General features: G+C 30.8%; 2 protein-coding genes across 4 annotated transcripts in view; both read right to left on the bottom strand.

The window, feature by feature from the left end:
* The window catches only part of LOC118196041 (uncharacterized), a 59,811-nt gene extending 52,993 nt beyond the window's left edge, over positions 1–6,818 (bottom strand). Inside the window, exon 1 of one of the 3 annotated variants that reach the window (XM_085827253.1) lies at positions 6,801–6,818. The gene's annotated coding sequence lies outside the window, so the exon portion shown is untranslated. Of the gene's footprint in view, positions 1–5,084; positions 5,231–6,800 lie in introns of those variants that run through there. The other 2 variants (XM_085827248.1, XM_085827247.1) reach the window with 2 other exon arrangements.
* On the bottom strand, positions 766–13,500 carry LOC146994407 (uncharacterized). The gene is made up of 6 exons (XM_085826363.1): positions 12,346–13,500; positions 11,580–11,642; positions 11,242–11,307; positions 10,673–10,741; positions 10,475–10,543; positions 766–789 (listed from the first exon to the last, which is right to left on the bottom strand). The coding sequence occupies exons 1-6, from the start codon at positions 12,541–12,543 to the stop codon at positions 766–768; spliced, it is 489 nt and encodes a 162-aa protein (XP_085682489.1). The 5' UTR covers positions 12,544–13,500.
* Between the last annotated feature and the right edge of the window lie 580 nt (positions 13,501–14,080).

The raw sequence follows: 14,080 nt of genomic DNA, 5'->3' as shown, positions 1-14,080 counted from the left end.
AGGGTTATATGGGCAAAGTCAAAGGAGTGCACAATGTCGAGTTTGTGCAGTTCTCTGATTTTTTTTAAAGTGAAAATAGGTGTACATGGACACCAAATTTGTGCAACTCCTTGACTTGCTGCTATTTTGGCTTCGTGTAGCGGCGATTGGTCAGCAAGGTCAATTGTGCCTTGTTGGCCAATCGCCAAGGGGCACCCTTAAATAGACTTTTACCAAGTATTTTATCTTATATTAATAAATGTAATAAGTATTGGATACTTTATGAAACCAAAGGAATGAAATCAGTCATTTTATTAATTTACGTGTAATTTTTTGAAAGACGTTTTAAATGTAATTTTGTATTCGTTCATTTAAATGAAATGCTTTTGGCTCTTGGTTGGAAACTTTGCTTTTGGTTTTCATAATGGTCATTCCAAATAATTGTATAAAAAATTTCTTGGTATTTGTGAAGATGCTTAAAATCATTTTGTATATGTATATACCGACACTGCAGAAATGTCAATAAATATCATTATTTACTTAAAATATGTTATTCTTTATTTTAATATTTAATAATACACTTGATATGAAGAATACAAAATAGCATTACTTATGTAAGTAATTGTTGATTAATTAAAAATGCTTATTTATTAACATCACAGCAGTAGTTAATTTTGTTTTCTATTATTTCTGATGTTAATTTTAATTCTGGATATTACATCAAATATGTGAATTTACAGAAAGAAAGGTTGAGGGAAAAAACAAGAAATATAAAAATGATAAAATTTACTTATTTACTTTAGGAGGTTCCTTGCAAAACAAAAAGACAATTAAAGATTAGAAAATAAAAGGGTTGATCTTTGGATTATAGTAACTTGGCGATTTTTTGGTGACCAACTCTGCTACAGCAACCATTTTTTTTTTTTTTTTTTTTTTTTTGCCGCCATTTTGTCTTCACGAAGTAAAGCCATTTTTCTTTTCTTTTTATTTCCTGAATATGTTTCTTTTCTTATTTCCTGAATACTTTTTCCAACAATCTACTAGCCGAATTACACTTATGCTAGAAATTTTATGTAACAAAACTGCTTAATCATGACAAATATTAACTGCAAAATTGGGAAACAGTGCACAATCGCAAACTCCTTGCGCGTTTTTCAGAATAGCACATACACATAAACCATTTACATGTCGACTTATTTTTACTTAAAAAAAAAAAAATCCCAGAATTGCACAAAAATGGCATTGCACACACTCTTCACTATATCCATGTACACAGCTTTTTTCTCATAAATTAGAAACATTTCACAAAAATACATGACAATTTTCTGAATCTTTAAACCCGGTAAAAAGAACATATATGAAATTACCTGATCGCGAAAAAGTATATACCCTTAATATGAACCAAAAATGAACATTTCCACATATAAAATAAATAAAATATCCAAAAACTTTTACCTCTAAATCATCTATTATAAACGTCACCAACGAATTCATACCTAAAGCATTACAAATACTTAGTGTCAAATATTTAAATTATTTCCATGCACGTTTACTTCAACTAAAATGTATACCAAATTCCTACAAACATAAAATTCACAAAATAACTATCATTTAATTAAAATATAATTAAATTCAAAAACACTACTTAAAATATAAACAAGCACATACATTAAATTAATAAAAATTAGCTTACAATCCTAATTACTTTAAACTAATTTGTGAATCTTTAAATCCGGTAAAAAGCACATATATGAAATTACCTGATCGTGAAAAATATATACACCCTTTCCAAGAATGAACATTTCCACGTATAAAATAAATAAAATATCCAAAAGCTTTTACCTCTAAATTATCTATTATATTACAAACGTCACCAACGAATTTATACACAAACATTAAAAATAGTTACGAATACTTAGTATCAAATATTTAAATTATTTCCATACACGTTTACTTCAACTGAAACGTATACCAAATTCCTACAAACATAAAATTCACAAAATAACTATCATTTAATTAAAATATAACTAAACCATGTAAACGTCGACTTATTTTTACTTAAAAAAAACATCCCAGAATTGCACAAAAATAGCACTGCGCACACTCTTCACTATATCCATGTACACTGCTTTTTTTCTCATAAATTAGAAAAATTTCACGAAAATGCATGAAAATTTTGTGAATCTTTAAATTCGGTAAAAAGAACATATATGAAATTACCTGATCGCGAAAAAGTATATACTCTTTCCAAATATGAACATTTCCACATATAAAATAAATAAAATATCCAAAAACTTTTACCTCTAAATCATCTATTATAAATGTCACCAACGAATTCATACCTAAAGCATTACAAATACTTGGTGTCAAATATTTAAATTATTTCCATGCACGTTTACTTCAACTAAAACGTATACCAAATTCCTACAAACATATAACTCTCAAAATCACGATCATTAAATTAAAAAACACTACTTAAAATATAAATAAGCACATACATTAAATTAATAAAAATTAGCTTACAATCCTAATTACTTTAAACTAAATCAAAGCTAATAACAATTTTCCAATAATACCATATTAATTTATATACTCCTTACATTTAGAACAATGCATAAAAATAATATCCTCAAATAATTAAAAATACTAACTTACCTAACCTTCTACAGAATCTTGAGTGCATGGTGGATCACAAAATGTCCATTTTCACCAGGTTTCTTGCACCGCCATTCAAACTATCTGTAATATCCTTCCTTTCACACAATCTCATTTCATTCCCACATATTGGACATTCATACTTATCCGCAATTAAGCAATTCTTTTCAATTACACATAAACGTAATAAAAATTTCGGATTTACTTTATTTACGGCCATGGTATCCAAACATTAAACAACACTGTTTCACAGAACATAGAATGAAACTACTACTATAAAGTACAGCAGATATTTTTATAACATACCCCCTTTTTCGATTAAAGAACAGTGATTCGTCCATTAATGTCACATGACATATCTCATGATCTCTCATTTCCCTCACACAAAATTTCCCAAAGTCCTAGGTAAGTAACCTTTATCACTTCCAAAATGTCGCCAAACTACCTGTTACCATATTCCAAAGAACAGCCGAAATTAATTTCATTTATATTTTCTTTTACGAAAGGCTTGTTGTTTAAATTGAAAGTAAAAATTGGATGGGATTTCTACAATTCCCCCAATATTTCAATTTATAATTTTTCTACCATTTCGACTAGACTGGAAATTACGAGCCAGCTGCCAAGTTACACAGAATAGTGTCAAATCTGGTAATCCCCATTTTATTATTATTAGTTTTTGCGAGGATGAAAATTGTTAGGGTTTAGGGTTACAGTTTATATTATTTAAATGGTCTTTTGATTATTCATACTTGGAAATTCATTTCACTATTTGTGGTTTTAAATGCGCTGTTTCCCTTTACCAGTGTATTCATCATTCTTTCTGCTTTACGTTAACAGTTTGAGCAAATGGCTGGCATCAAAAGAGTTGAACATGTGGATTTTGCTTATTTGATTCGATTTCAAGATAAAGGCAAAATATGTGTGATAGATTGATGCATAAATTACGGTTTGATTTCAAATGTGTACGAATGTCTGAAGTGTAAAAACAGTGCGAGATTAGTTGAAAGGAAAGATGGGAGAGGCTTGTGTGAATGGAGGTGTCGTGTAACCAGTTCTTCCAAGCAAAGAAGTGTGAAAAAATGCTCTTGGTTTCCTAAGTTACGAATACCTGCGAGTCTTGATCCTTCAACTCACATATTTATGGGGTCAGAAATTCACGAATCAGTTTACTATGGATGACTGATTAATACACTTGAATTGGAAATATAAGAATTCATTAAAACAGATTTCGATTTAAATATAAATCAAATAAAAGTAATTCTCATTACATGTAAGTACATTATATGTGATTAAGGACGTGGTTGAAATGAGCGTGCCAATTTGAATTTTATCTTCATTGCATTGTTAAATTTTTCTATGAACTACGTAGTCTTCTACTGTTTACGTACGAATTTACGTAGTCTTCTTATGTTTATTACAAATTAAAATTTATTGTAAAAGTATAAATTACGTAGTTAAAACTGTTTAACCACTTTTTGTTTTTTACTATACTATGGCTCATGTTTCAGTCGATCGAAATTTTGAAAATTAATCTTCGTTTCTCTTCTAAATTTTTTTAAAGTTTTAGCTCATATATGAATCAAAGTTTTCCTACTATTTATTGCTCATTTACTGCTTATTACGGTTTCTTAAATTTTGTGATAAAACGTTTGCTACTGTCTTAAAAATGGTATATATTATGAGAAGTCTTAAAATTGTTGATCACATAAAATGCAGTTATTAAATTTTAAGGCTCTAGCGTAGAATTGGGTGCCCCTTAAATTAGCGACATTTTTTTTTTTTTTTTTTAATTTGGCGATGAGACCTCACTTCTGGTTACCATAATAGTTTTAACTTTGTTTTAGCTTCCTGATTTTATTTAAATGAAAATAGACTGATGTGCACATGGAAAAATTTAAGGCAGTGCGCAATGCCTAGTTTGTGCAATTCTAGGATGTTTTTTTAAGTGAAAACAGATCGATGTGTACATGGACACAGTTTGTGCAATTCTTTGACTTATTTTGATTTTGTGTAGCGGCCATCTTAAAATTGTGCCGCCAAAAAACAAGGGGAACCCAATTGTAAATTTTCACCAATTTCAAATACTTTTTCATTGTCTCGAACTTCTGTTTCAGATATGAATTCTTTGGATGTTTACATAATTCATTCAAAATCGGAACCATCTAATATGGCAATTTGATGAGTTTACAATTTTCTAAAACGTGCGAAAATAACACTTAGCACTCTAATAGTGCCCCATTTCAAACAGCCTAAGCCGAGGTGCAGAAAACAACTGCGTAGTAACACAGACCCTCAACCTATTTCGCCGGCCAAGTTTTTTCTTCATTAGGGATCAACATCTACGTTATCACTATTTCTTACATAATTACATCTAAGCATGCAATATTTTATATATATATATATATATAATACACAACAAAATTCAAAGAAAAAAGACTCGTACTACTTACAACGTCTAAATTTCAATACAATACCATACGATAAAATAAACCTGTTTTGCACCTTATACAATGTTTGGCTTGCAGGGCGAAAATTCGAGCTTAGGTGTACAGGAAAGGCAAATAGAAAAGATCACTTTTATTCGAGACAAAAGTAATTTCGTAATTTTTTAGCATCGAAAATCTTCTTAAAAGCATATTTTCTTTAACAACTGAATTTATGAATAGTAACAGTTTTATGTCCATTTTATAGTAAAACTACAACTACAGGGCGCAGACCAAGGCCAACTAGATATCTACAGGCCTGCTCCATCGATTTAAGGCTACTATAAAGGGCTACTAATATCTCTAGTAGCTCTACATCGATTTGTGACGTCACAATCGAAGGCGATCGTTCCCACGGTAGACGCAGCCGACTGTTTCATTTATGTAGTGCGCAGCGTTTTATTTCAAACACAAAAGCCAAGTTAAATTAATTTTTAAAACTAATATTTCGAATTTTAGGAATAATAACGTGCTATGTTATATCGTAATGATATTTAAATACTAAATACCGTTCTACCGATTTATCAAACAGAAAATAAAAATAAGATTCGAGTGATGTTGTAAATTTAGTAGAGGTGATTTAAGGCCTCACTCAGTTGAAACATTTAGTGATCGTTAGTCGTCATACGTCATCAGTTGCGATTGATTTTGCTGTTTTGGTATTCAATTGAAACGCAACGATCACTCTGAGCTCGCGATCGCTCGTTCTCATAGCGATCACTTGGAACCCATCATTCCGCGGCGAAAAACGATCGAATCAATATGGCGGCTGTGTTGTTTGTGCTTTCACGAGGACAGAAATCAAGTGTGCTAAAGAAAATGCTTTAGATCTGCTGAGTGAGCAGCAACTTATATCAAAGTATAGGGCAAGGAGGTTAGAATAGATGGAGTGAGCATGACGTCACAAAATTGAAGCCGAAGAAATGTCAGAAACGTGACGTCACGACTGATAACCATGTCCGCTGTGTAGCGTGGGGATAGACGAAAGTGTTGTTTATATTTGCATTGAAACTGCTCGCCCGCTTTGTAGCGTGGGGATAAGACGAAAGGTTTCGTTTATAATATTTGCATTGAAACTGCTCAGCGAAATAAAATGGGTCAGTGCACTGCTCCAGGATGCAACAATCATTCCGGCTATTCACCATCTAATGTTACATTTCATAGGTAAATGCTATAAACTGATTATTTTACTATTTCTGCATATTCTTGAAATTCAAAATTTTGAAGGAAAAATATGCAATCGATCTTCGGAATACATACCAGATGATTTAGTTTTATGCATTAAAAGTGCATAAAACTGTTTTAAAGATAGCTCTTCAGAATACTTTATTGCTAATTCTTAACAAACCAGAAGTAGTGTAGATACTGTTTTCACTGTCACTATAAACTTAACCTTGTTAAAAAAATGACTTTTACATTAGCAATACAGCTTCAAAAAACTGATTACTGATTACATAAAATAATATGATTCATATAATATAATGTAAAGTTAATATATTAAGTAATTTAAGAATGAAAATCCATCTGCTGTGTTGTATGAAGAGAGAAAAAAATATTTTTGGAGCTTCCGAATCAAAAATAATAACTGCAAAGTATTCTATCAATTTTAAAGTCTATACTAAATATATACTACAGTTTTAAAGTATAAAGCTTAGTGAAATTTAAAAATAAAGCTTAACTTACAGAAATAGGAATGAATTGAATTACGGTGATCATTGTCTTGCGATCTAACACGATCCATCTTTATATTTGATAAATTCTTCGAAGCTTCTAAAAGATTACCAGTACGACTGCTGATAGAATTCCTTCGCCGGCACGCGGGTTTGTTTACTTCTGAAGTCCGGTCGTATTTATTAGAGCTACTAGAGATGCAGGCTGACTCGTCAGCCATTTTGAATCTAAGCTTTAGGGTTGCAATTTAGGTGTGGAGCGGCAACTTTGGCTCTTTAGCGCTGTCCGCTAAAATTTAACATTCTAGAGAATCCGAATTTCAGCTTTTTTCTGCAATCCTATAAAGATGTGTGGCTTTTCCCCCTTCTTTTGTCTGCAGTACAGATTCTTTCTCGTATTTTTTTTTTTAAATTGCCAAATTTCTCGTATGATTCAAGTTATTTTAAAAGTTTCTAAAACATTTTCACATATCATATTTCAAATTTGTATTTTTAGTTAAAAATGCTTTCTTTTTGAATTCCTTTATTGAATTTTCAATTTTTTCTTTTAAATACACGCATAATGTTATTTATCTCAAAATGTATTTTCTGACAAGAGCTTTTCCTCAACCACATTCTTAACATGGTTGAGGGAAATCCCTCAACCTCCATTAATTTAGGATAAGGTTTAATCTTTAATTTTTGTTTTTTATTTTTAATATGTTATTTGACTTTTGCTCACATGGAATCAAATGTCTATTACTGTAGCAAATTTGTTAAAAATGTTATTTTGTGTGTGTTTCCAGAAAAAGCTGCTAAACACTTTATGATTTTAAATACTGATTCAAGATATACACCTTTAAATTATAATGCTTTTAGAATGAAGTGCAGAATGCTATAAAAATTACTTCAATGCTCAGATGACTATGGGATTCATAGATTTAATAGAGTAAAAAATTCCATTAATTTTTTTTTGTTCTTTATTTAGCTATAAACAATATTAAAATAATACACACACAAATAAATAAAAATAAAAATAATACCTTTACATACAGAATTTACAGATACTATTTACTTATAAGTTTATTTGTTGTTGATGGTTACTTTTTATTATACTTGGAAAAATTATACTTACATACATATGCTCTTAATATTACACGTATCTGAATATTTAAATGATAATTCCATAACATAATAAGATTCAATCTATATCACAGCAAAGACAATACTTAAATCACAGTTCTTTTTATTAATTAATTTGCATAAGTAAAAACATAAAAATATTATTTAGCTTCAAATCTATAAAATAAGTCCTCTAGTAACAAACATATGACAAACACATATAGTGAAAATAAAGATAAATAAATAAAAATGTTTTGCTTTTTGGTCTAATGTAGTGCAATTAGTCTATTATATTCAAATTTTATTAAAACATACTGCAGTAATTGAATTTTTTCCATTATACATCAAACAGCTTTATATAGAATGATATTATATTAGTTTTACTTTTAAAACTAATATAATATAATTAATTCTCATTTATATGCGGAGATGTTTGAATAAATGCAAAAAACCATCTGAATAAATTTTAGCCAACACTATTCACATAGTATTCTTGTTTTCAAGGTATATCATTTTTATTTTGTTCTTTTTCCATTAAAGGAGCTAACCTAAGACCACAAAGGTTCGATAATATTCAGGTCTGGTGACTGTGGTGGCCAGGGGAGATGGGACAACTCATCCTCGTGCTCAGAAAACCAGTCCTGGACAATGCGAGCTGTGTGAACAGGGGCTTTGTCGTCTTGGAAGACACCATCACCATCGGGGAACAAAGTTTGTACCATGGGATGAACTTGATCGGCCAAAATGTTCACATAAGTCTTGGCAGTCATGTGCCCTGACACAGTTATCATGGGGCTAGCAGAGAACCACGATAAGGCTGCCCAAACCATAACAGAACCCCCGCCATGTTTCACTCTTGGCAACAAACAGTCTGTATTACAGGCTTGAGATGGCGTTCTCCAGATGTAAACTCGGCCAGAAGTGGGAAACAATGTGAAAGAAGACTCGTCAGACCATATTACTCGCTTCCACTGCTCTATAGTCCAGGCTTTATGACTTAAACACCACCTTTTCCTGTTACGGGCATTAGCATCACTGATGAGTGGCTTCTCAATCGCAGCACGGCCAGCAATTCCCTGTTTATGAAGCTCCCTTCTAATTGTTTTGGTACTCACAGGGTTCGGTAACACAACATTCATTTCAGCAGTAACTTTTGCAGCTGTGGTCTTCTTATTTTTCTTCAAAATTGCCCTTAATGATCGTCTGTCACGATCACTCAGGACACACTTTCGTCCGCGCTGTGATTTAGCAGATGATGTTTTTCCGCTTTTCAAATATGCGGAATAAATCTTCGATACAGTACCTCTTGAAACACTAAACACCTCGGCCACCTTGCTTACGGACCATACGTGCTCCAACAATTTGCCCACGTTCGAAGTCTGTTAACTCTGACATAATGCAATGACAACCTCACATAACAGTACTCCGACAACAACTGAACTGTTTAGCACATTTACGAAGTTGTATAGGTGGCGTCAGTAGTCAAAAACGCCAGAACCACGTACATTTCATTAAAATCAATCTTTCTTTTCAAGTATGCATTTCACAAGGTGTTTCCATATTTTTGTCCATCCACTGCATCTCATTGATATATTATAAATATAGCTTAAACATGTTTTATGTGCATACCCAAAGGGGGTGGGAAGTAAGCCTTGATTCAAAATCTGTTTTAAAGCAATAAGTAAATAAATAAAATACACTGGTTCTATTAGAATGTCAAAAAATACTGTTATGTATTCTATAAACAAATCCAAATTATCACATCATACTATATAACCCTGGTACAAAAGAAGAAATGTCTGATTAGGAACATACTCTATTTATTTGGTAAAAAAGAAGAGTAAAACATATGCAACATCCCATTATGAAAAATCCTGCAAGCCATTACAATACTATAAGACATTGATTAGTAAGGTAAACATCAGTTGATCATTCTTTCACAACAGCAATGAATGTTTCATTTAAAATTCCGAATAACATGCCAAAACAGATTCACAATTGATGCCTCATTTAAGGTCACACAAAAGTAAATCCGATTTAGCTGACTATGAGATCTTCTATTGTAGAGGACTTTCTAAGGAGAACTGGCTTGTATTCACATTACACATGGGGAAAAACCACAAAAAAACCAACCATGCAGCCAGCCTGTTTGGAAATAGAACAGAAGATGGAACTCCCAGCATTCAGTAACTTTAACCATTCAGCTGTTGGTGGGCCTAATTATTATTCGAAGAGACAAACAGCAATTTTTCAGTGACAACTACTCTACTTTTTTACAGACAGAACTGAACAGCAAAAACTTCTTAAACTCTTGATTAGATTCTAGTTTACTTTCTTCCTTAATAACACAAATTATCAACTTATATCACAGCCTTCACAAATGCTGATGAAATTAATTAAAATTAATTACAATTTGGTTGCAAGATGAATCTAAAGGTTGTTTTTGCAAACAAAACTGAAATTTACATAGAGAATTTGCAACTATTGATGAAATTAATTACATTCCTTTTACCAAAAAATTACTTTAGAGAACATTTTAAATGCATATAAGGAAGTAATTTAATTATACATTAGTTATCAACTTACATCAGAGCCTTCACAAATAGATGGTATTTCATTGCAAAATGAGGCTAAAGGCTGTTCTTGCAAACAAACCTGAAATGTACACAAAGAATTTGTAAATGCTGATGAAATTAATTACATTCCTTTTACCCCCCCCCCAAAAAAAGTTAATAGAAACGTTTTGTATAAGCAAGCAATTTAATAATACACTAATTATCTTACATGAGATCCTTCACAAATAGATGGCATTTTATCACAAGATGAAGTTGAAGCTTGTTCTTGCAAACAAACCTGAAATATATATATAAGAAATTTAGAAATACAGATAATATAAACTACATTCATTTTAAGAAATAATTATTTTACATAACATTTTATAATTCATAAATAGATAATAAATTGTTAACACTCAAAATTCAAAAATAATTCCATAGCACAACAGCCAGATATAGTACAGCTGTTTAGCAACCATAAGACAAACAATTTCATATTTCAGAAATCGTATAAAAATTCATTAATATATGTAAAACATATGACGTTTAATAGCTGCTCAAATGAAAACATAGAATAGATTCTTTACTAGCAGCTGTTATTTAATCAGAAGGTAATGCTAAATGTTGTTGCAAACACACCTGAGATGTACTGTAATGTACACATTTGCAACCACTGGTGAAATGAAATAAAGTGCATGATTATGAAGATGGAAACATTTAAAAAAAAACATAGTACAGTTTACGAATAGATGTTAAAAAACTATTAAAATTTTTTAGAAGTGCAAAATGGCAATTTACATCAGATACTTCGGCAGCAAAATTTATTTCTCCAAAATATGAAGCTGAAGGTTGTGGCAAATGAACCTAAAAGAAATTATAATATATGAAATATGTGGAAGTGAAAGAAATTATAAACTCTGATCGGATAAAAATAAATACAAATAATCATTACCATTTTCAAAGTAACTCAACTTATAAAAAAGCATAAATACATTGGACTGTTCATAGCATTCATACTTCTTAAACATAAGTAAATATTACGTTAATATATTTTTTAATTTTAGAAACAGTGTTAATACTTTTTAGAAAAAGTTTATAATACTAAATATTTAATAACTTTTCAAATGAAGACTTACAACAGATGGTTCAGCAACAGAAATCGCTTCAGTTGATAAAGGTAAACCGTGCAGCAAGCCACTCTGAAGATGCAAAAATTATGAAACACATATAAGTAAGGATACCTGAAAATGCTGATAAATAAAATATACTTAATGTAATTTTAATAATAAATAATATAAATAATCCTAATAAGTTTTGTAAATCTTTAAACAAAAAATAACAACATTCAGACAAGACATATAAGACATTAAAATATACATTTAAATCAATGTATTATAACTATATTATTGTATTACTCAAGATTAAAGTTATTAATTTCAATATTATTTCTTTTACTTACTCCATACATATTTCTCTCTATTTATCTGGAATTTAAAATTAAGCAAAAAAGCAACTTTAGTTTAATACAAATTTTGATTTAAACTCTTTTGACTTTGAAGGCAATCAGATACCGGTTTCTTTCTCTTAGGAGCAAATTTGAAGAAACCAGACCCATGTATGACCGTCCTCGAAAAACTACAAAAACTTTATCCAAAAACTACATCAAATTGAGGTTTTATGCTTAATTTTCAATATATGATTATAATAACAAAGTACATACTTAATTATATATATAACAACAGCAAAATTTTAATTTTTTAATCTAATCTTAGGGACTGTAATTACAGCTTTATCACATAATGCCTTAATTTCAATATTTTGATTCTTTTATAAAGCAATTTAGTCCATTTGTAATAAAAACATATTTTTTTATGAAAAACCATAAAAATAAAAAACACATACATTACAAAAATTGGATGTAACTGAACGGTGCTTTGGTAAACCAATGCCTTTTAGACGCTGTGGGGTCAACAGTTGTGGGGGATTAGGCACAGTGAAAAGAGTTGGCACAGCATTGGGCTTGAGTTTTTTACGCCCATCTTGCCTAGAGCATTCAAATTTATTTTCTTCAAAATGTACCTGCATATTTAACAAAAGCATGCATGAAATTTAACATTAAAATCAAAAGCACTAGTATTAAATTACAGTTACATATATTATAATAATTTAAGAATGTAATTTTCTGATAAATTAAAATTTTTTTATGAAAATAGAACAAAATTTTTAAAAAGTAATCATGTTTGTAAAACTACTTAAAACATATTTCCTGCTCACACACTAAAAATAAATTTAAAGTACCTATAGTTAAAAATACAACATTAAGATTTACTACTACAATAAAGGATAATAATGGGATCAAAACGATTCATCGAATATTTAAATTAATATTTAACTTCTTAAAAATGTCTAAAAATACAGAATATATTTATCTTACTATAAAGAAAAAACAAAATCATTTATTATTTGGATCATACCATCCAGTTTTTAACATTGGCGCCAACTATCCGATTTGGCGACAATACATCAGAATCAAAACATAGAATGCTACTTTAAATCACCAATCGTACAGTAAAATTAAAGAAAAGAAAAAGGCACATCACATTTCTAACTGAGCACAAAGTTTACATGAAATGTATGATACAAATTTTACAAACGGTATAAACTTTTCACGATAACAAAAGAAACAACATGAAACAACGATATTTTACTGCACAAACACATACACATTCCGCAGTTGATTTTGTACTTATAAAATCAGTTGATCGTCAATAAGTGACAGTTAAATGAAAATAAATATTTTAAAGTACCAAGAAGAGTAATTTTTCTAACATTCTATGGAAAAATACGCAGCTGAACTTACCTCACAAAGATACGCTCCTGGGCTCGGGATCCATTGATCTCGACGAGAATTAACTACCCATTTTCTTCGTCTTTCTTCATTTCTAGGGAAACGAAACATCCTAAAGTTATTTTTAGACTGATTCGCACAATTTGGTGCAGCACAACCACCCATTTTTCTGAAAATTAGGTCGAAATCGATCCACAAATATGTCAAGAAATCAGTGCTAATCCAATAGCGAATACCAACAAGTTAGCTTCAAAATGGATGATGATTCAGCTCCCCTTTATAGTAGCCAACGGCACCCCGTCCTATACTAAGCGGCGTCCCCCAAGGGTCACTTTTAGGCCCAATTTTGTTCAACATTTTCATAAATGACATACCAAAATCACCTAGTATCACTCTTGCACTTTATGCAGATGATACGGCCATCCTACCTCAACACACACGCCTTGAAAACTTGGTCCAAATCATTCAGAGATATCTCTCCAGCTTTGAGCACTGGCTCATCACTTGGAAAATAAAAATCAATGTTGCTAAATGTGCCGCTATGATATTCAAACGTAGCCCCCTCCCGTACCCTTCCATTAATATTAAATTCTTTGATGACTATGTTCCCTGGTCAAATTCTTACAAGTACCTAGGAGTTGTACTTGATTCAAAATTAACCTGGCGCCTTCACATTGAAAATGTTCTCAACAAAGCGAAAGGTGCCAGAGCCCAACTTTACCCATTTTTAGCTCGAAAGAGCAATCTGTCAATTAAAAACAAAATCCTTCTCTATACATCCATCATAAG

Source organism: Stegodyphus dumicola, chromosome 11 (assembly GCF_044657685.1).
Source record: "Stegodyphus dumicola isolate Sdum_Otavi_A_Nest chromosome 11, ASM4465768v1".
Taxonomy (NCBI): domain Eukaryota; kingdom Metazoa; phylum Arthropoda; class Arachnida; order Araneae; family Eresidae; genus Stegodyphus; species Stegodyphus dumicola.
This window is presented reverse-complemented; position numbering and strand designations above follow the sequence as displayed.

What these genes read in the sequence shown, in the direction of transcription:
- LOC146994407 (XM_085826363.1), bottom strand. Translation starts at nt 12,543, where the DNA reads ATGCTTTTGTTAAATATGCAGGTACATTTTGAAGAAAATAAATTTGAA. An exon ending in TTACATCCAATTTTTGTAAT is followed by an intron (nt 11,643 to 12,345) that starts GTATGTGTTTTT and finishes TTGCATCTTCAG; the next exon opens with AGTGGCTTGCTGCACGGTTT. An exon ending in TTGCTGCCGAAGTATCTGAT is followed by an intron (nt 10,742 to 11,241) that starts GTAAATTGCCAT and finishes TATATATTTCAG; the next exon opens with GTTTGTTTGCAAGAACAAGC.